The sequence below is a fragment of the Apodemus sylvaticus genome, chromosome 12, assembly GCF_947179515.1.
Source record: "Apodemus sylvaticus chromosome 12, mApoSyl1.1, whole genome shotgun sequence".
Taxonomy (NCBI): domain Eukaryota; kingdom Metazoa; phylum Chordata; class Mammalia; order Rodentia; family Muridae; genus Apodemus; species Apodemus sylvaticus.
In genome coordinates, this window is record NC_067483.1 from 71,840,172 (window position 1) to 71,861,681 (window position 21,510).

General features: G+C 42.1%; 1 protein-coding gene across 1 annotated transcript in view; it reads left to right on the forward strand.

Moving 5' to 3' along the window:
- The window catches only part of Nme7 (NME/NM23 family member 7), a 136,377-nt gene that overhangs the window by 78,085 nt on the left and 36,782 nt on the right, over positions 1 to 21,510 (forward strand). The window contains exons 12-13 of the mRNA XM_052200125.1: positions 2,140 to 2,241; positions 20,344 to 20,451. Of these exons, the coding sequence (XP_052056085.1) occupies positions 2,140 to 2,241; positions 20,344 to 20,451 (210 nt within the window). The remainder of the gene's footprint in view (positions 1 to 2,139; positions 2,242 to 20,343; positions 20,452 to 21,510) is intronic.

Consider the following 21,510-nt stretch of genomic DNA (forward strand, 5'->3'; position numbering starts at 1 on the left):
CTGCTACATGACTTTGCTTACCTGTCTTTAATATTTTTCCTTAACTTTCAAGATTTCTTTTGTTCCCTGCTGGTTTCACTGTTCTGCTTGATACTTTTCTCCCCTTTTATTCTCCTTCCTGTTCCTCTGCTGGATTTAGAAGTTTATGGGTAGAAACGGTGTAATTTTTTTATCAGTCATTTACTAAAATGCTTTGTCTTCCAAGACACCCTGTTAAATGTGTGATGCTAAGCCCCAAGGCCTTTGCTTTTCTTCACTGTGTTTTCCTTGCTGAAGAAGTTTCAAGTGCCTGCCTCAGGTCATTTACCTGCAGGGTTGTGCCCTGCTCACCCAGGCCACTTACCTGTAGGGCTGTGCCCTGCTCACCCAGGTCACTTACCTGTAGGGCTGTGCCCTGCTCACCCATCCAAAACACTGCTTAGTTTAGTGTCTTTGCTTTCATTTCTAGATTTGAGTTTCTGCTCTTCATTTTTTTTCCTCAGAATGTCTGTGTTTCTCCTATACTCTGAGCATGCAGGTTCATCGATGATAGCTGTATGAGCAATCTGTGTCGTTACATTGCTCCTGTGTGCTGGACCCATGTCTCCTTCCTGACATGACTATACTGGTGGCTTGTATTCTCCTCCTCCTCAGGCCTGGTCATGATTGACTGCCCGTGAAGTGTGGTGACATGGCTTGTGCCCTGTAAAGAGTGCTGGGCTTTGGTCTGGCTCTCAGTTAAGTGACTGTGGTTCAGCTTCACTCTGGGGAGGCTGGCTTTCAAGCCTTGTAGGATTGGCAGATGCCACCTCATGTAGGTCCGACTTAGGACAGCTATGACGCAGAGTCCTTCTAAGGCCCCCACCTGATACAGAGCCTGGATGTTGTGTTGGTGCTTTACCCATGTGCTGTTGAGGGTTTTCCAAGCTCTGGATGACAGAAGCATGGACTCCTCTTGGCCATCTTGAAGCTGTGGAGCCTCCTGCTAATTTACCTTCACTAACGGATACATCGTCATGCACTTATCCACCACAGAAAATGAAAACTCTACAACAGAGTTAGAACTAGAAAACAATCAGCTTATAACATGTGCCCCTCACCTGCATTCAGTCCTTCCTCTTGCTCTAATGATTACCCTCTGCACGTGCTGTGGTAACCACCTATACATTTGCTTACATGTGTGTGAGTGGTTTTGGCTAGGTTCTGCAAATGGTAGAGACCATGTGACCTCACTTACTATGATTATGTTTTCTTTGCTGAATAATATCTATTTATGTGTGTATGTGTGTGTATATATATATATACACCAAATTTTTATTATGTGTGTGTGTGTGTGTGTGTATATATATATATATATATAAACCAAATTTTTATTAACCACTCATCTGTTGATGGACATCTAAGTTATTTCCACTTCTTGCTCTAGTGGCTACAGCAGCAGTAAGCATGGGTATAGGAAAAGTTTTATGGGTGTAGGAAAAGTTTTATGGGTGTAGAAAAAGTTGTATGGTAGGGTGTGGAGTTGGGCAGTATCCTGCCCTGTCGATCGTATCTGCTGGGCTCCCTTCCCTGAGCTTGCCTCTGCAGTGCTGTGGGAATGCCAGGCTCTGCTGTACTGTACTACCTGCTCCGCGCCTGCTGTTCCTGTCATGCAGCAAGATGGAGCAATTAATTGGCCTAGTACACGGTCCCCCTTCCCTAGGCTGCCACCATCCAGTCGTGGAAACTGGTTCATCTATTCTTTTTCTTAGTTTCTAGATATTATTCCTTGTTGCTAACCACATAATAGATTTTTGAAGGTCCTGCAGGAGAAACATGGCTACTTATACTTTAGGAATATTAATCTGATGAAACTATGCAGATGGAAAGAGGGGAAGTCTTTGAGGAAGATGTGCTAGAAATGGCTTCCGTGACCAGAGGAGGAAAGCATCGCTTTAAAATGCTAACGGTCCTAGGAGTGGAGGTGAAGGAATGAGAGAATGTTTGGAGGCCAAGGTGGCCATAATTGAGAAGGAGCTTGTGTGCAGGATTCAGATGGGAAAGAGGTCAAAGGTGACCAGCCATTTGGGGACTAGAGGTAGTGGGAAAACAGCACAGTTAAAGGAACTGGGGTAAAACATTCAGTTATTTTAATTATTTTGTTTCTTTTGAATGCCACAGGATATGGTGACAGAGCTATGCTCCGGCCCTTGCGTAGCAATAGAAATCCAGCAGAGCAACCCGACGAAGACATTTCGAGAATTCTGTGGACCTGCTGATCCTGTAAGTATTAAACTAAAATAAATATGGCGTCTTGATTCTTAAAACATTCTGAGCAGTTGAACTTGTCTGCGTGGGGCAGATGAGTGACGGCGAATGCATCCCGAGCTTCTAGAACAACTGGATGTACAGGGAATAAGAATAAAGACCAAGCATTGATAGTTGAGGCAAACTCAAATGTTGAAGAATTATCTGGTAAGAGAGAATCTAATATGAGGACAATGAGGAAGAGACTCAAGGACAGACTAGGGTGCGGGGAAGCTGGGCGAGCATGAACACTGCATCACAGGGTCAGGGAGAGCACGAAGGACGAGCGAGCGTTCAGTGCTGCGCAGAGGATGATCTCCTCAGCTTCAGTTGCATGCATTTTTGGAACTATAAGGAAATAAGTATTTTTCCTAATTAGAGGAAATAAGAAAATGTAATTCTTATATATTAGGAAAGAAGAATCCTTTATATGTATCTCAGTTTTAAAAATTATCACAGAATTGTTTGTTTTTTTGGTTCAACTAGATCACATTACATTGAAAGAGGGTAAAGAAGGGGATTCTAGCAGTAAAAGGGAGCAGACCTGAGGGTAGCAGGGAAGCCAGCAAGGCCTCCTCTGTGTAGGTTAGGGAGGAAGGACGGAAACAATGCTGCGGTGCACAGCGTAGAGAAGTCCGCAGAGAGCCGTGCCGATGCTGAGGATTTACTGAATGTCATCCTGGGAGGCTCAGGAAGGACATCTCTGACAGAGCCATTTTATTAACTCTAGTTTCTGTTTTCTGTTTGATAGCCAAATGAGGCATTTGTTAATTTTTTTTTTGAGAAAATTAAAATCTGAATGATCAGGTGATCAAATAGGAAAAATTTAGAGAAATAAAAATAACAAAAAAGAAACAGGTTAAGCTTTGTCATGGTTTCCTTCTCTCATATGCCAGTGAATGGTTATTGAACTTTACAGACAGCAGATATAACGATAGAAGCTTCAAGCAGGCAGAGTGGTGCATGCTGGGTCTGAGTACATGGCAGGCTAAGCTAGAAGGCTCATTTGAGCTTGTAAGTTCGAGGTCAACCTGGGTGGAAAAGAGCGGAAGCTTCAAAGGATTCTCAGCATATCACGTGATCACCATAAGCAGTTAATCTTCACGCATTGTGGCCATCTCACTGTTAAATATTTAAGTAAAACAGAAACCCAGAATCTTAGCATAGATATCTCAGTCTATGTATGCAAGGCAGCTTACCAAAGAGTATGCAGCATGTGAGAAGTAGGTGATAAAGGTGGCAGATGATGGCGATTAAAATCATGGCTGCATGAGAAAGCATCGCGTTATAGCAAGCTCTTTTCTCGGATGTTCAAGCACAGGCAGGAAGCAACAGAGGATGAGCTCACGGAGGAGGAGTTGGGGATGAACACACGGGTATCCGTGGGCGTGAGAGTACTAGAAAGGAGAACACGCCAATTCACTCCCTTTACAGACAGCTATTCAGGGAACAGTTCTTGGGTGAACAGTATGTACAAGCTGCCAGGTTCTGCAGCAGGGGCATACTGCTTAGTAAGTACATGAATTACACTGTATCACAAAATGTGATTACAATATCAATCCCATGTATTTGTACATTTAAACACATGGCCTTGGAAAAAGTTCATGATGAGATCAAGAATCCTAGCGAACAGGAGAGCTATAGAGCGCCAATAATGATTGCTGGGATTAGAAAACATATCTCAGCCCATGGAAGCTTTCCATGCTGTTCCTTTCTGAGCAGTAGTTTTCCCTTCCCCCTGGCCCAGTTCTCTTATCGCTTAGTAACACATCAGCAAATCCTTCTTGTTCAGTCTCTCTGTCTTTTTCTTTCTTTTGTTGTTGTTGTTGTTGTTGTTGTTGTTGTTGTTTTCGAGACAGGGTTTCTCTGTGGAAACCCTGGTTGTCCTGGAACTCACTCTGTAGACCAGGCTGGCCTCGAACTCAGAAATCCGCCTGCCTCTGCCTCCCAAGTGCTGGGCTTGTTCAGTCTCTTAGCTTCTGCTCCAAATCTCATATTTATATCATACTAATTATATTAGTTAATTGTATGGATGAATTTCTTCATTTGCCAAGTTTTTGTGGGGCCCTCACATACATGCAATACTTCTCTAGAGACCAGAGATACAGCAGTCAACAGACAAAGCATTCACCCTGCTCACACAGAAGTTACAGCCTACCCGAGGGAACAGACCATGAACAGACCTTAAAAAGTAAAATATACTCTGTGTCCCATGGTGGCAAATGCTGTGGGGAAATAATAGGACAAGAAATAGAGTTACCAGGAGAGGAAGATTGGGAAAGGTGGCAAGGTTATATCGAGTTGGCAGAGGTGAGAGAAAGTCACCGGGCTTCCAGATAGACACACTGACAGCTCCAAAGCCAGAGTGCAGTTGGTGCGTGAGGAGACTCCAGGAGGCCACTCCGGTAAGAGTGGAACTGGGGGAAGAGACTTTTGCCTTGACTCTGTGTAAGAGGGGGGGGAGCCATGAGAGAAGTTCTCAGAGTACCAGCATGGTTTCACACATTTTTCATGGGCTATTTCTGGCTTCTGTGGGCTGAGGAGCAGGAGGAAGGGTGCATTGTGCGCTTGCTGTATAGCAGGGCTCAGAAGCCAGGCCGCCTAGCAAATGCTCCTTGTTTTCTCACCAATAAAATGAAGAAAAAAACCCAACTCTATGATGCTAAAATTAGCTAATATGGTTCTGCTTCTTAGAACAGTGCTTAGCATACTGTAAGCACTACTAGCTAATTTTCCGTACTGGTTTTTGGGTTGTTTGTTTGTTTTGGTTTTGAGTTCTTAAGGAACGTGTCATGAGCAGATGGTAGGCAGGATGAGAAGGCTTGAGAGTGACTTTCTTTCTACGTCTTGATTTTATGAGAGTCGTTAAGTTAGGATGAGCTAAATGCTGTCTTAGGAGTGAGCCCCTCGTTTCTTCAGAGGAGCCTGTGAGAGCAATGCTAAAGTTGAGTTAGGTGAGGTGAGGAGGCCTTTGGCACTGCCCCAGTTGGATGTGGAGAAGTACGGAATGCATAGGGCAGGTCCTGCAATAGGAATTATGTTCCTTAAATAAACTACACTGCTTTATTCTGTTAAGGAACAGTAAAAAGCATATACCAAATATAATTATTAGTATGACACTAGTAAAATATGTGTCTTAGTTATCTTCTATTGCTGTGAAAAGACACCGTGACCATGGCAGTTCTCATAAAGTATTTAATTGGGGAGTTTCTCATAGTTTCAGAGGTTTAGTCCATGGTCATGTTTCGGAGCATGGTAGCAGGTGACTGTGGAAGTAGCTGAGAACTATATCCGGATCCAAACTCCACCCCCAGTGACACATTTCCTCCAACAAGCTCACACCCCCTAATCCTTTTCAAATAGTACCATTCCCTGATGACTAAGTAATCACATATATGAGCTGATAGGGGCTGTTCTTAGCCAAACCACTACAATATGATTGTATGGCTTCTATTTTGATCTTATAAAACAATCTCTCAGGCGATCAGAAAATTCATGGGAAACTGTTTTTAGTATATGATCTTTATCCTTTTTATTTTGTGTCTTTTAAGAAGGAACTTCCCGTGGAATTATGTCATCTATAAAGAGAACAAACTGGCTCAAGAAACACCTCACATTTAGGAGCTTCAACAGGCATAAATTGAAATTTGAATAGAGCCATGTCAAATATGTATTAAAATCTAACAGCCAAGACATTGCTAGATGTTTCTTGTAACCTATTATAAGAAGGAAAACAAGCCAGGTGATGGTGGCACACGCCTTTAATCCCAGCACTTGGGAGGCAGAGGCAGGTGGATTTCTTGAGTTCGAGGCCAGCCTGGTCTACAGAGTGAGTTCCAGGACATCCAGGGCTACACAGAGAAACCCTGTCTTGAAAAACAAACAAACAAACAAACAAACAAAAAAAAACAAAAAAGAAGGAAAACAGATGCTCACAGGCAATGGGAAAAAACGTGGGAGTCAGATAAGTGCTTTCAGGCAGGCACAGAGACTGTTCGTTCATTTGTTTTACACTCGCTCTTAGCTAAAAGGCCAAGAAGCGATGTTTGTTTGTTTTAAAAAGGAGTGATTTTGTTTCTTTGGAATAAATACCAAGGTTTCTAAGTAAGCACATCTTTCAGAATGGAGTTTCTCTAAGGCGAAATGAGGATCTACCCTTTCCAGTTCAAGGGATAACATCACCTGAGCATAAATGTAGTAAAATTAGAAAATTTAGTTTGAAACATTTGGTGAACCATTATAATAGATAGTAAGGTTACTGAGATTATAATAAATAATATATTTTCAATTCTTTTTAATTTATAAGCCAGTTAGGTAACCTGATTTAGTCCCAACAATGATTCAGTGGCATACAGATGCTATCATTCACTGATAGTACTGTTACCTTGTTTTATCCACAGGGAGACAGGGCTTAAATAAATCTGCACAGATTCTCTGCAGTCATGCACCTCCGCCAGACTGTCCTTTAGGTTAGAAATGAGCATGTCATTATACTGAAGGTTCTTAATTCTCAAGAGAGCTACATCCTGAGCCCTCAGGCTCCATGTTTCCCGCTATTCTGGCAGATAGCTTGAATACAGACCTGTGTGCGATCACCATCAGAGAAGCAAAGCCACTGGTGACATCACAGGCTGAGCAGTCTGTAAGCTGTGCTCACCTGCTCAGTTTGCTGCCTCTCACTGGCTTCCGCCGCAGTACAAACTGGGGCAGAGCACATGACTTTTCCCGGGAAGCTGACACCACAAGTATTAACGTCGCAGGTATGGTGGCACATGTTTGTAATCTCCGTGGTTGGGGAGGGGGAGAAAGAAGGATCATGAGCTCAGGGCCAACCTCCACTACACAGTGAATTCAAGCCATCCTGAGCTCCATGAAGCCTTGTGTGTGTGTATTTTTTTTTTTAAACAAAACAAAACAGAACAGAACTTGGTTGATTACTGACCTATACTGGCGATTTTCTAAACTTGCTCCTTTCTAAAACTCATTCTTAATTATTATTTTATTTATTCAACTATATGCCAAATACTATTTGTATGCCAAGCATTGCTAGTCCATAGGATGCAGTGGTGCCAGAGAGAGTGACAGAAATTCACTATCTAGCAGTGTCTTTGTTTCACTGGTAAGACAGACATCCAACAGGTAAAATAAGTTCCATGGACTGGGAGTGATATGGGGGGAGGAAAAAACACCTGTCTAAAGATGGATAGGAACCGTGCTCTTAAGAGTCTTTCTCCTACTACTTCAAGAGCAACAATTGTGTTTCTAAATCACAGTATTTTCCTGTAGGCGGAGAGAGGATTCAGGAGTAGCACGAAGAATAGACTGGTTAGGGTCGCAATCTCAGGGCAGGCCCAGTTAGCTCCCTTAGCAGTAGCTGGGCGCCATCCACACATCATCCACTACACATTCGCAGGACTCCAAGCTGGTTCATAGTCCATTCCATCACTTGTGCTTAGCAGGATTAGTTTTTGAATGTGCCATCTCGGAGAGACCCAGCTCAGCTCCTGCCTCCGTGGACAGTCGCACTGCTCCCATACGCCCCATGACCTTCGGTTTAGTTTTCTCTGTATTACACTGCGCACGGGTTTCTCTCCAGACACTAACCTTCGTTTCCCGCTGCCACCCTGTAGACATGGGGAAGGAAAGGAAGTTTTACTTTTTCTTTCACTGGTATTTTCAGGACATCTGGTATTAAACAAATACTCAATATATATTTTGGAAAGAATAAACGTTAGTTTGAGCAGCTCTTTGTATTTCTTCAATACATATTATGTAGCAATGCTGCTTCGTTGAATTCTTTCGAGACTAAGAACGTAGCTCAGTGATCGAGCCCTCACCCAGCATGAGTAAGGCGACAAGCTCACCTCTTTTTCTCTCCACTGGTAAAAATGCTGTTGTATCCTTTGCAATAAAAGACTTTAGAATAACCAGGTTCCAGTCAGATGAGTCCCTCTGACAGTCGAAGGTGGAACTTAGGCTTGCCTGGAGCAGTGCATTCTGGGACAGAGGCGCAGCACCAGCTGGGGCTGCTAGCATTTTGGAATCCCAGGAGGCTGGTGTACATGTGCCGGCTTTATCTCCCTAACACACACATGCTGTTTGTCAGTTTCAAATGTCAGCTCCCAGGGGCACTGCTCAGGACAATAGACTGAGCATTGAGATGGAAGGAAAATATGAGACTCTGGGAAATGACCAATTTAGACACAAAAGACCCTGTCCCTTTACAAGTCTACCCAAAGGTAAAAGCCAACCACACCAGGGCCAGGTTTGAGTCCTGACTCTGTTATGATCAGTATAAAAATACTGAGCCGTGATGTCTCAGGCTGTGTCAGTGATACAGTCCTAACCCTTGAAAGGCCAAAGAGAAGGATGTTAAGAACCCTCCAATGCAACCAGTAGACATATGTGATCCTTTTAATCTTGAATGTTGGTTTTTGTTCGTTAATACCAGCTAATAAACAAAAATCATTATTTCCATGTAGTTAATTAAAAGCATGATTTGTGAAAGCACTTAATTCAAATATAATGAAAATATTCACTCACATATGATTTAGGAACTAGTTGTTTTTAATTATGAAAGAAATTTGTACTTTTCATAAAAGTACTTTAAAAAGATATCTTACATTTTAAATAAAACTCAAACTCAGCACATTTCACATAAAAATCAACAGTAAATGTAAACGAATGACTAAGGCATTATATTTCTTTTTTCCCTGATTTATCCCATTGATTAGTAGAAATAGACTTATATTTTAGATAAATGCCAGATCAGATGAGATCGTGTTTAAAGCATTCCTATTTCAGATTTTTGTAGACTCAGATTTAAAAGCAAAAGCCTTTGCACCCAAGTTATCTCATGTTCTTCGGACCTTTGCCTTTGTTCAGGGCAGTCTAGTTCTAAGGACGAATAGTCATCCCAATAAATCCTAGAACCCACAGATAAGGTCTTACTTCAAAGTTGAGAGTTATACATACACTGTCTCCCTTCACTGCAAGTTTGCTATCAGCAGTTTCAGTTTTTCATAGTCACCCATGGTCCAAAACAATACATGGAAAATTCTAGAAATATTTAGTACATTTAAAAATATTTTTTGTTATAGAAGGGTAGGGTATTACAATTTACTTTATTAGTCTTGTTAATCATTTCTTACTGTGCTTGCTTGGTAAAATCAACTCTATGCAAAGTTTGTCTGTTTGAGAAACACACAATGTCCAAGCTTTGTGTATCTACTGGAGTCCTGAACATATCTCTTGAAGATGGAGGGTCAGTAGATGCTTACGTACATCTATGAAATCTTTTGTCCTTTTGAGTGAACTCAAGTAGGCAGTAAGAGTTCAGTGAGCAATGAGCATGTGTTCAGGAGCTTTACCAGTAGCCAGGAAAGAGGTGCGCCTTGTTCAGAAGGAAGTGCCACATTTCCCTTTCTGCCGGTGTATAGTATACATTATAGATGGTCCTGGGAGGTTATGCTTACTGAAGACCTTCCCCGCCAATCTTAGAGCGTGCATAGGACTGCATTCATGTTCTGCTTGCCTGGAGAAGCATATCTGGCTTGCTTTCCTCCTAGAAAGGACAAGTGCAGTGTGCTGTTTGGAGTGAGTCAGGCTGACCTACATGGTTTTTGTATTGCTTTCTCCCCTGGTTTCCAGATCTCCCCTTGAATCAAATTCCTGGCAAGTAAAATCAGATAGCAAAAATCAAGGGAGGCATCTCTGTTCCAATAGAGACGGAAAGAAGTGTATTTACCTGTGTTGGCATTTTTAATTTTCTTCTTTTTAGAAATACTGTAATTTTGGCTTAAGAAAACAAAAATTAATTACCACTCTTGTTTTTCTTCTTTTCAGAAATAAACACTGTAATTTGGCCTTAAATTCGTATATTTATAAAAATAAGATTAAAGTCATTCAGTAACTAATATTGTTAATACCTGCTTAAGTTTTACACTAATACTATTAAATATGCCTCTGCAGGACTGGGGAAGTGGCTCTATTAGGAAAGTGCTTTTGGCCTGAGCTCAGTCCCTAGAACTCATGTAAGAAAAGTCAGGTGTAGTGGCATGGTCTTGTAATTCCAGGGGTAGGGAGGTGGAGACAGGGGCTCTTTGATTGGACAACATAGCCTCCTTCATCAGCTCCTGGGCTAGCGAGAGACCCTTCCCAAAAAAGTAGTGGTCATAGTGGCTCTTGAAGATTAACACCCAGGCTTTTTCTCTGGCCTCTGTGTGCATATATATATATATATATATATATATATATATATATATATATATACAGACATATGTGCCCTGTGCACACACACATACATACACATTCACATTCATACACATACACGTATATTCACATGTTTGCAACACATACAAAAATATGTAACATTGTTATTCAAAGCTAAAAAGCCAGGTGTGGTGGTACAGGCCTTTAACCAAGCTCTCAGGAGACTCAGGAAAGCAGATCTCTGAGAGTTCAAGGCCAGCCTTGTCTATAGAGCACCGTCCAGGATATCCAGGGCTACACAGAGAAACCCTTTCTTGAAAAGCAAAACAAAGCAAAAGGGCTGTGTGGGTGTTCAGCATAGAGCTTAGCTCAGCATCTCACTGTTGCTAATTTCCTTATTCATCTACGTAGCTATGGAGACCAAACCTTTGTCTGAGCAATCGAACACGTTATTACTGCCTTCGAGTCTGTTTCTGGGGGTGATGTTGCTGAACCAGCATAAAGCACCCCGTTGAAGATGCATTTATTTTGCTCTTTCTGTAGCTTTGATGGTGTAAAGGAGAGGGTTAAACTATTTCATGGTTTCCTTTGCCTTTCCTCTGCATAACAAGATGGATGCCATTTCCCAGAGAACATTAACATACAAAAGGATGACGTGGCATTCAGAGTCCTCATTAACCCAGGGATGGGAAGCAGCCTTAACATGCAGCCTTTGTCCTCTTCTCGTCACAGTAACACATCAGGCTCTGCCGAGCCTGCATGAAGCAGCTCACACATGAATGTCTCTTCACCAAGCAGAAATTTATCTTTTATGTTTTTCCCCTACATAGGGAGCTTCATTTGCTAATCATAGTGTTTTCTGTGCTCTGCACTCTGAGTCAAACCAACAAAAAAGAATATAAGGAAAGGAAGCTGGCTAGCCTGCAGTCCGTTCGCACAAGCACAAGCACTGGGGGTGATTTATTTTGAGAATGTATTGAATTGCTGTATTTCAAATCTCTTCCTTAATTACATTTGGAAGCAGAATCCAATATAGAACCAGTTATATTCTTAAATGGTTACATAATTCTGTGGATCATTGCACTGATTTAAAAATAGGAATTTCTATAGCACAGCTTATCAATCATCAGGAAAGAAATGAGGACAAATTCTGGAGAAGACGTCAGGGGAAAGAAAGCCTCCTTTGCTGCTGGTGAGAGTGTAAACTGAGCCAGCCCTCTGGAAAGCAGTGTGGTGGCCACCGAACACTCAGCATTGATGTCCCTTATGGCCCACCGTCTGGCTCCTCACAGGTACTCAGAGAACTCTGTGGCCTACAGAAGTGCTTGCGCTTTCATGTTTACCACGGCTTTTCATGAAACTACGGAATTTCTAAGGAAAAGAGATAGAATTGGAAAATATTCCACAAGCAAGACTAGGTAGGCACAGAGAAGCCAGGAGACCAGAAAGGACTCATGAGATGGGATAAAGAGTTGAAGGGAGAGCTGTGGGGATGGCCACAGAACACAGACTACGAATGGGGAGGAGAGGGTACCGATTCCAGGGAAGGGGCATCCTATGGGGAAGGACCCGATGGGGGAGGACCTGGAGGCAGAGGGAGCCGAGCGAGCTGTGCAGGGATTGTGTCTGAACTGATGTGCATTCTCCTGTCACCGTTTCCTCAGTACTGTATTAACATTTCATTGTATTGAATAGTATAAAGAAAAATAGTGAAAGGGACTGTAATCAAAAAGTCAATTAAAGGGAAAAGAATTAAAATAACTATACAAATATTTCCATACTAATAAGCATTTGATTTGTAGTGTCTGGGAGATTTTTTCATATGTCTATGGGAAAATGTGTCCAAAGTCAGCTTTCCCCCTAAGCAGTCACTTATTAATAAGACACCATAGTGTAAAAAAAAAAAAAATAACAATAATGGAAAATAAATAAATAATGCAAATGGCTTAAACAGGTATCTTATTTTAACTGGCTTAATAATATAAGGTAAATAAATTTTTCAAAGCTTGAATGCATAAATTTCACTGTAAAAGGACCCTGCAACAGAGAATTCTTAAAAGGACAGCACCATTATAGCCAAATTACCTGCTGACATACAACATTTGTACCTGGAAATTGACTTTGAATCTTTAGCTTACAACAAAAAAAGTAATGTGCTCATTAACTTTAGAGTTCCTTTTTTAGTAAGAATCTCTGTGAAAACATCAGGTAGTAGAGCAAATGGGTTCAGTGATACAGTGGCTGCCAGCAGCCCCACCTTATAAATACAATGGGCATAAAACAAATGATTGTTCACAAAAAGCCCAGTGTTCCCTCAACTGGAGAGAGAATGTCTTCCTGAATCTCGCATTGTGCCATGTGAACCAGCACCCCCTGTCCTCGGTGATAGGGTTAACAAGTGTCCCAACAAGAAGCTGATGCTATCAGCCTAGTGAGTCCCAGTTAGGAAAGACAGCCGTCAACAGTATCTGGTCCCACCGCTACTGCCATGTGTCCTCATGTGCTTCGAAAGGAATGATGGGTTCCTTTTACTCCCTTTAATTTCTCTGCCTTTAATTTGACTTCTCTGTACATATACTTTTCTGACTCTAGTTTGGATAAGAACTAGTGACCCATAAGTCCAAAGTTAAACTCCCTAGGGTCATTGTTGATCTCTGTGAAAGCACAGAGAGCGCGTTTCTCTCGCTAGCTGAGCCAGGTGTGGTTCGTGGAGCCTGGGGAGAAAAGCTTGGTCACTCATTGAATGGATGGATGGATGTCCTTGGTGAACGCTGGAGAGGGAGCGCACCCAGAGGCAGGCCCTGCATACATTTAGGGTAACTTGCTGCATGGCTGTGACTTGAGTATCAGGTTTCCACATCATATCAAATAGATTGTGACAGTATCATTTTAGCCTGAAATTTAAAACTAGGGGAACACTTGTGACCTCCCTTGTCATTTGCCTTAAAGCACATTCATTCAAACAAAGCAAAGTAAAATAGCCGGAGCATATCTGCCCTAGAAGGCTCATTTTTCTGATGTATCCTTGGAGATGTCCTTCTCACAGAAGACACCTTCAGGAATTTGAATGAAATAATTTGCTGCACATTTGAATAATAGACAGGCCTGCATTCTCAGAGAGGGTGTGTTCTGGGTACCTTGTGGGCTCCTCTGAGGCCTATCCACCTAAGCGCTGGACAGTGGCATCTAGAGCTGGGGCCTGTGGGGACTGTTTTGTTACTTGAGTACATCTCAAGTGTCAACCAAGACAGTACCTGACAAACTTCATCCACAGGAAGCAGGTGGAGAAGTGGCTGCAGCTTCTCCTGAACATGGCAGCGATGCTGGAATTGTTCTGAGATTGATTCCCCAGTGTAAGGTCTGAAGAGCCCGTCAGTGCACTGTATTTCCCAGAGGTCTCCTTTAATCCTTTTGCAGTTCAGTCGTAGAGGTTTTACTGCATGAGTGACTTTAGAACTATATGTATTTCATAAACTATGGTGTATACTTTTTGAATACTTAAAATATAGAGGTCAATGCAACTCAGACATGTATGTGAAGTCCCTCTTTGTGTAACATGTCCCGAATGCTACCAGATGTATTAAAATGAGTAAAAGACCCGCCACACTTCCAGTGGATTTACCAACTCTGGGAAGAGATTCATAAAATGTGCACACTGATAATCAATAAAGCATCTGTCATATACAAGGTAAAGGGTGGTGGTTAGGATACAGCACAAAACAATAAATAGGTTGGGTAATGATCTGTGGGCTTTAGCATGTTGAGATAGCCTGTGCTGTCTAGTCTGAGTGTCTGGACAGCAGTGAATCAAAGAGAAGCTGAGTTGGTGAGTGGCTGAGAAGGAAGTGGGAGAAGGTGATAGGGTTGATCTGGGACAGGACATGTGACGACCAGCAGGCTGGGATGCCTGGACTGGGCCTGCCCAGCATTCGATCCAGGTACTATTGGGTGGCAGTTTTGAAGTTGCTTTTCCTATGTTTTTTTTTTTAAAGATATATTAGTTATGTTGAAATTCAAAATTGGCATTTATTTTTAGAATGACTGATTTGTTCCAACTGTATAATAGAAAAAATGAATTTTTAATAGGCCCTGGGTGATGGTTTGGTGGAGAAAAAGAGACCAAATGATCTAAAAGAGAATGAGGAGATAGAATGGGTTATTTTACTTTTTTAACTGTAAATTTGGTACAAGACTCTAGTCACAAATTACAGTTCTACTGGAAAGAAGATAATATTGCCTTTAGAATGTATCCCCCAAGGAAAGGTTCCTTTTTTGTGGTGGTGGTGGTGGTGGTGGTGGAGGGAAACTGGTAAGGAAGACACTAAGGAACCAGTTTTCTGATGACAGCAACTCATATCGAAGTTATTCAGTTAACATGCTGTGGTTTATTAATTGTTCTCATTAAAGGAATAATTAACACATTCTAAACAGGATTACCTGTCTCTGTCTCCTCCCCACCCTCTCTCTGTCTTTGTCTCTCTCTCTCTTTCATGTGTGTGGGGGGGCACTAGGTGCTAATTCCAGGTTCTTACACGGTAGGCAGGTGTCTACCACTATTCTTTTCTAGCCTTCCTTTTGTTATCTTAATTTGGAGCTGAGTTTCCCTGAGTTATCTAGACTGGTTTAAACTCACCCAGTAACCCCTGGCAGGCTTCAAGGTTCTGATCCCTGGGGCTAGAGAGACAACTCAGAGGCTAAGAGCACTGGCTGGCCTTCAGTGGACCTCAGTGCAACTCCTAGCACCCACGTGGTGATTGACAACCATCTGTAACTCCATCTTTACATCCTGGTCTCCATGGGCATGGGGATGGGGCATGCACATGATACATAGACAAACACGCAGGTAAAACATCCATAATAGGATAAAATGGTAATACATTGTTTTAAGATTAAGATTATCCTGCCTCAGCTTCCCACATAGGTAGAGTTACAAACTACTTCCACAGTCCCAGCACAATGGTTCCACTTTAGGAAATATGTAACCAAGGAAACAGTCATAGTATCACAGCTGTAAGGGACTGAGTTTATCCCTGTGTGAGACTCTTGTCTCATGGCCATGTGCCTCGGGGTCATACATAGCAATGTGAATTAGCCAATGGTGGCACAGGCTTGTAATCCCAGCTGCTGGAGAGGCTGAGGTAAGGGGATTGCACATTAGAGGACAGTCTGGACAGTTTAGTGAGATAATGTCTCAATGTGAATAAAACAGATGGAATTCAGTAATAAAGTGGTTTCTTAGCAAGTGTGAGTCCTTGGATTTGATACCCAGCAAGAAATAGGAAGTGGAAGAAGAGGAGAAAGGAAAAGTGACAGAGTCAGAGAAGAGCGAGGAAAGAAAGAATACGAGTCAATACAATTTAGCAGAGTGTATTTTTAAATGTAGTAATAGATGGACCTAACAAATACACTGAATGATTACTTACTGTAGCAGTCTGATGATTACAGTGCTCAGATATGTTCCTGCACCAGGAGACACCTTAGTTCTTGGAACTTTAAATCTGTCTTATCATCACAACTGGAGAATCACTTAGATATATTTAAAACCCTAATGCTAGTCTGATTGATTGTCCCCATCTCACTTGGGTACCACGTGGAATTTTATGTTAGTGACATTTTATGAAGTCCAAGACCCAGAGCATGTCTCCTTCAAAGATATGGAATTAGTGTTCAGGGTTCTCAATGCCTTTTCTGCCCTGTGTGCCATAGTTTGCGAACTTCAGATAAACAAAATTATCAATGCTCAAATAGGTTAAGTTCATCTGGGAACTTAGCTCAGTGGCTAAAGTGTTTGCCACACAAGTATAAGGACCTGAGTTCAGACCCCCAGACCCCATGCACAGTCAGGCATGTTAGTGTGCATATGGCATCTCAGTGTTGCTATGGTGAGATGGGAGGCAGAGACAGGCAAGCCCCCAGAAGTTTGGGGGGTATTAGGCTAATGTATATTGTAGTAAACAGTGTGACTCCATCTCAAACAAGATATAAGACAACAGTTGATATCTGCGGTTGTCCTTTGACCTCCATACATGATACTATGCCACACAGATGCCTCTAGAGGCAAACACACACGTCATACACATATATATGAAGATGAAAGATAGATCAATCAAATGGTGTTACTTACACGGCAGTTGAATTTTTTTCTGAATTCCTTGAGATAAACACTTATGGAGAAAATAGCAAGAGGGAGTTACCAGTGGTAACTAAGTGGCTAAGTTTCTCCACTCTGTCACCCATGAGTATAAATTTAGGTATTCCTGGTCCTTTGATTCATCCATTCACTCATATGCTAAGTCATCAATACTGATACTCCAGGCATCTTGCACGGAACTTTCAGTGTGTTGGCTATGTAAAGATCATAGTCTCTTGTCATTAAGTTTGTGTGGATTAGGAAAATGAGATATAAGTTAATGACAGATGTGAAAAAGCCTGTTGGGAGACCATTGAAGTCTGAATATAGCCTGGGAATAAATGGTAGAACTCCGCTGGTAAGGGGACGTGGGAAGGAATGCTGTGCCAACAGCGGCAGTCCGTGTGTTGTGACAGCCTAGATGTGGGCTCAGGGAAGGGAGAGGTGTCTGGGGATGGCTTCAACGCTTTCTGCCTAGGCTTTTTGATTGAGCTCTGGTTCTGTTCCTGAAGAGAGGGAAATTAGGAGGAAGAAAGGCTGAGAGGAGATAATGAGCTTGTGTTTGGACAGACAGAGAACACATTTCCAATGGAATTTACAACCGGGAGATGCTGTTGAGGAAAGTGAGGGGCTAAAGTCTCATCTGAAGAGACATGGATTGGGGAGCACTAAATGGGATGGGATGGAGAGGGCCCAAAGAAAAGGAGAAAATAAAACAGAAGATAAAGATGACAGGAGCAGGGAGGCAGAAACAAGACTGAATTGTGAGTGGCAAGAGGAGCCCGAGGAGACTGGATCGTGGCACGTGGGTGTGCAAAGGGGAGCTTCAGGAATGTAGGAGTGACCCCGTGGGCTAAGTGTCAAGGGCTCACACGTGACAGTGTAAAGACACTGGTGCCCCTTGCTGAAGTAGTGTAGGTGGCATTGTTGGTAAGGGACAGGGTGAGATGAGGCAGTGTGTCACTCTTGTGTCTCTCTCCTGCATCAGTGAAGACCTGAGGGAGCGATTGGTTCTTGGCATGGACAGGTTTTATGAGCTGGACAGACCTGTTCCGTGCTCCGTGGCATTCTCTGAAATGCACACAGCTTTTCATTCCGTCATTGTTTTCTGTTTTTTACTAGTCACGGTACTGTGCAGTGATCTTTTTTTTTCCTGCCATAGACTTAGAGGGTATTCATTAGGATTTTTCCCTCCCGCTGCAGGATTACCTAAGCAGAGATGAGAAATAACCAAGCACCTAGGAACCTGGGCACCAGATTGTCCAGGGACATGAGTATGCCAGGATCTTGGTGGTTTGAAAGGCTGTTGGCTTTAAGTGCAAATAAATATTACTCTTTAAGGAGTCCACTTAGGCTATTCTTAGCATAGCCTGTTATGTATAAATACTGAAGTTCCTTCTAAGAATTGTTTATGGTATTAAATGAAATGGTTGTAATGTGGCCTTGTGTCTAGAAGTTATTTCTGCTCATTAAGAAAGGCTAGCACACGATGGTTTTCACCATAGAGTGTAAGTAGAAGAAAGAACAGGAATCTGTTAGGAATGATTAGGGGAAAATCTGCTGTAATATGGAAGGGGCTTGTGATGGGAAAGATTGCTCTTAGCATTTCACCTTACGTTGTGTGTTGATCGTATGTGAAATATGCATTTAGGGCAGTTCAGTTTAGCAGGACCTTTTTTACGTGATCCAAAATGAAAACCTAAACTCTTGCAGTGGAGGCTGCTTGATCTAATAAGTAGGAGTACTCCCAAGAATGCAGAGACTAGCATGAGGAGTGCACAAACTGCTCATGTTGTCCCTCCATGTTACTCAGATGTTACCAACTGTGATTGTATCCTTACCCTTGTATATGACTGGCAGAGTGTGTTTATTTACACTGTTGCACCACAGTCAGGTGGGTATCACATTGTGACACATTGTGACTGTCTCAATGCCATGAGATGATAGGACATTGAGGTTCCATCATAGCCTACATTCTGCACATGGGCTCACAGTGATTCAGTGTATCCTTCTGATGGCACGTGGCTGTAATTAAGTAAATGAAAACTGTCAAAGCAGCCTTAATTTGCTGTGAATTGTACTCAGCATCAGTGCACTGTAGTCATGCCTGGCACCATTCCGATCTCCATATCCACAGACATGGTCATCAGTAACTTGGCCATGCAACCTGTTCTCTTTCTTCTAACGTTCCAGCTGTCACCTTGGCTTCAGCCATGGTTATACTTCTAGACTGGTGATTGCCAATCCCTTTCCTCACACCTGGAGATTGCACGTGATGTGAGAACTGCCATGCTGGTGGTCTCAGCTGCCAGTGCACTCTGTCTCAGTACTTATCTACCCCGTCAGCTGAGCTCAAACCCACCGGTCTGCCTTTCCATCACCTCGCCTTCTTCCATCACTCAGGGCTGCACTTCCTTACTTATGCTTTCTGCCCAGATGTTCTTAGTCCCTTGTGCTCTTACATCTACCTGAGCCTCAGTAAATCCAAGGCTATTGTGACCATTTTTCTCCTTGAAGATGAGCTAGTGCTAAGCTGATTTAAAGTTTTTAAAGCTTTAAAATCAATACCACAAAACTGATTTGTTTTAAACAAAAGTAAGATATTTACTATCCTTATAAAATGTGTTTTTGACAGAGCTCTTATTTTATGTGGGTCTAGTAATGAAATGATAAAAAGAAATGTAATTATTGTTTGTCTCCTAATATAATGCAGTATACACTGGGCTACAGAAGCTTTTCTATGTCTTAGTCACTGTATTATTGCTGTGAAGAGACACTGTGACCATGACAATTCTCATAAAGAAAGCATTTACTTGGGGGGGCTTGTTTACAGTTTTTTCAGGTCAGTCCATTGTCATCATGGCAAGCACCATGGTGACAGGAAACATGGCAGCAGGAGGTTGTAGTACTAGTAAACTAGGGGGGAGCTGTGTCCTGATCCACAAGCACATGGGGACTAGGCCTAGAGTGACCTTTTGAAGCCTCAAAGCCCTCCCCAAGTGGCACACACTTCATCCAACAAGGCCACACAATTTCTAATCCTTCTAATCCTTTCAAACAGATCAACTTCCTGGTGACAAAGCATTCAAATAAATGAGCCCATAGGGGCCATTCTTATTCAAAGCACCACACTAGGGTAGACAAGATGGCTCAGCAGGTAAAGGAGCTTGCTCCCAAGACTAATGACTTGAGTTCAGTCCTTCACAGAGAACTGCCTCACACAGTGTCCTCTGACACAATCTCTTTCTCTCTGTGTATGTTTCTCTCTGTGTGTTTCTCTCTCTGTCTCTGTCTCTCTATCTCTGTCTGTCTCTCTGTCTCTCACACACACACTCACACACATACATACAGTAATATAGCACTAAAATAAATTGGGGGGGGAGTGAAACAGGTTTTTTTCTCTGTAGCTTTGGCTAATTTGGAATGTACTCTATAGACCAAGACCAAGAAGATCTCAAACTCAGAGATCCACCTGCCTCTGCCTCCTAAGTGCTAGGATTAAAGGTGCCCAACTTACTAACACTGTTTTAATGTTTAAAAAATTTATACTAGGAAATATAAATTTTTCAGTGGTCAAATTTTTCATATATTTGTGATATTTCCAAGAAAAATTGTCACCCTCAATATATAACTTGAATTTTATAAAATAAAATAATTAATGTTTTATATAGCTAATGTTTTTTTTCTTATTAATACATATAACTAACTTAAACTTTATATGTATGTATATTTCATAGGAAATCGCCCGGCATTTACGACCTGAGACCCTCAGGGCAATTTTTGGTAAAACCAAGGTTCAGAATGCTGTTCATTGTACAGACCTGCCAGAGGATGGGCTCCTGGAGGTAAGCCACGGAAGGGTGAGAATCCCGTCTGTACTGCAGGCTCATCAATAATCTCCACAGTTCTTGCACGACTCAAACCATTTGATAGTCTGGGATTATGGGTGGCTTTTGGCCATCCAATAACTTCATACTAGTATACTCAGTAAATCAAATATATTCAAGCATGCACCTATGGCCCCAGGTACTCCAGAAGGTAAGACAAAAAAATTTCTTTCTTAAAATAATTGATTTTACTAATTGTTCAAGAATTTCATGCAGTGTATTTTCATCACATCAAACCCCGTCCCAGCTCCTCTCAGACCCATCCTCACCTCCCTGCTCACCCAATATCATACCCTTTTTAAGGTAAAAAAATAGAGTCCAGTTTGTGCTGCCCTAAACCTCATAGGTATTGAGCCATGTGTTGGAGCATGGTTGTTCTATTAGGAGTTACACCATTAAAGAAAGGCAACTCTTCTTTTCTCAAAAGCTATCAGTTTCTAGTATCTCCTTAGCTAGGAACAGGACTCAGTGCTACCTCTCTTCAAGGAAAGATTTTTTGACTTGAGTTTGCACAAGTCTTAGCACAATCATTGTGAGTTTTTATGTGCACCTGCTGTCTTCTCTCTAGAAAACAGTGCTCAGGTGTAGTCAGCCACTGCCTCTGGTTCTTACAGTCTTTATAACCCTCTCCTGCAAGTAGCCCATAGTTTTGAGAGGAAGGGATATACTATAGAGATACTACTTAGAGTTGAGCACTGTGTTATCTCTGATTCTTTGCACATTGACCAATTGTGAGTTTCTGTGGTTAACCACCATTTACTATTTACCCCAAGAAAAAGATTCTCTGATAAGAGTAGAGAGATGTTGATCAGTAACTAAAGGTTCTTGTCATAGCTCTTGGTTAGCCTTCTAGAACTTGACCATAATATACCACAAAGAACATGGAGAAATCAAGCCAGTACTGACATGGGTGTTTGATCCCTACTGGCTAGCTTTCATAGTGCCTAGAGGTGATACGTGCACTGCCAGCAAAAAGTAACCAACTGTCTTACCCAGATTTGAACCCTGCAGCTACAA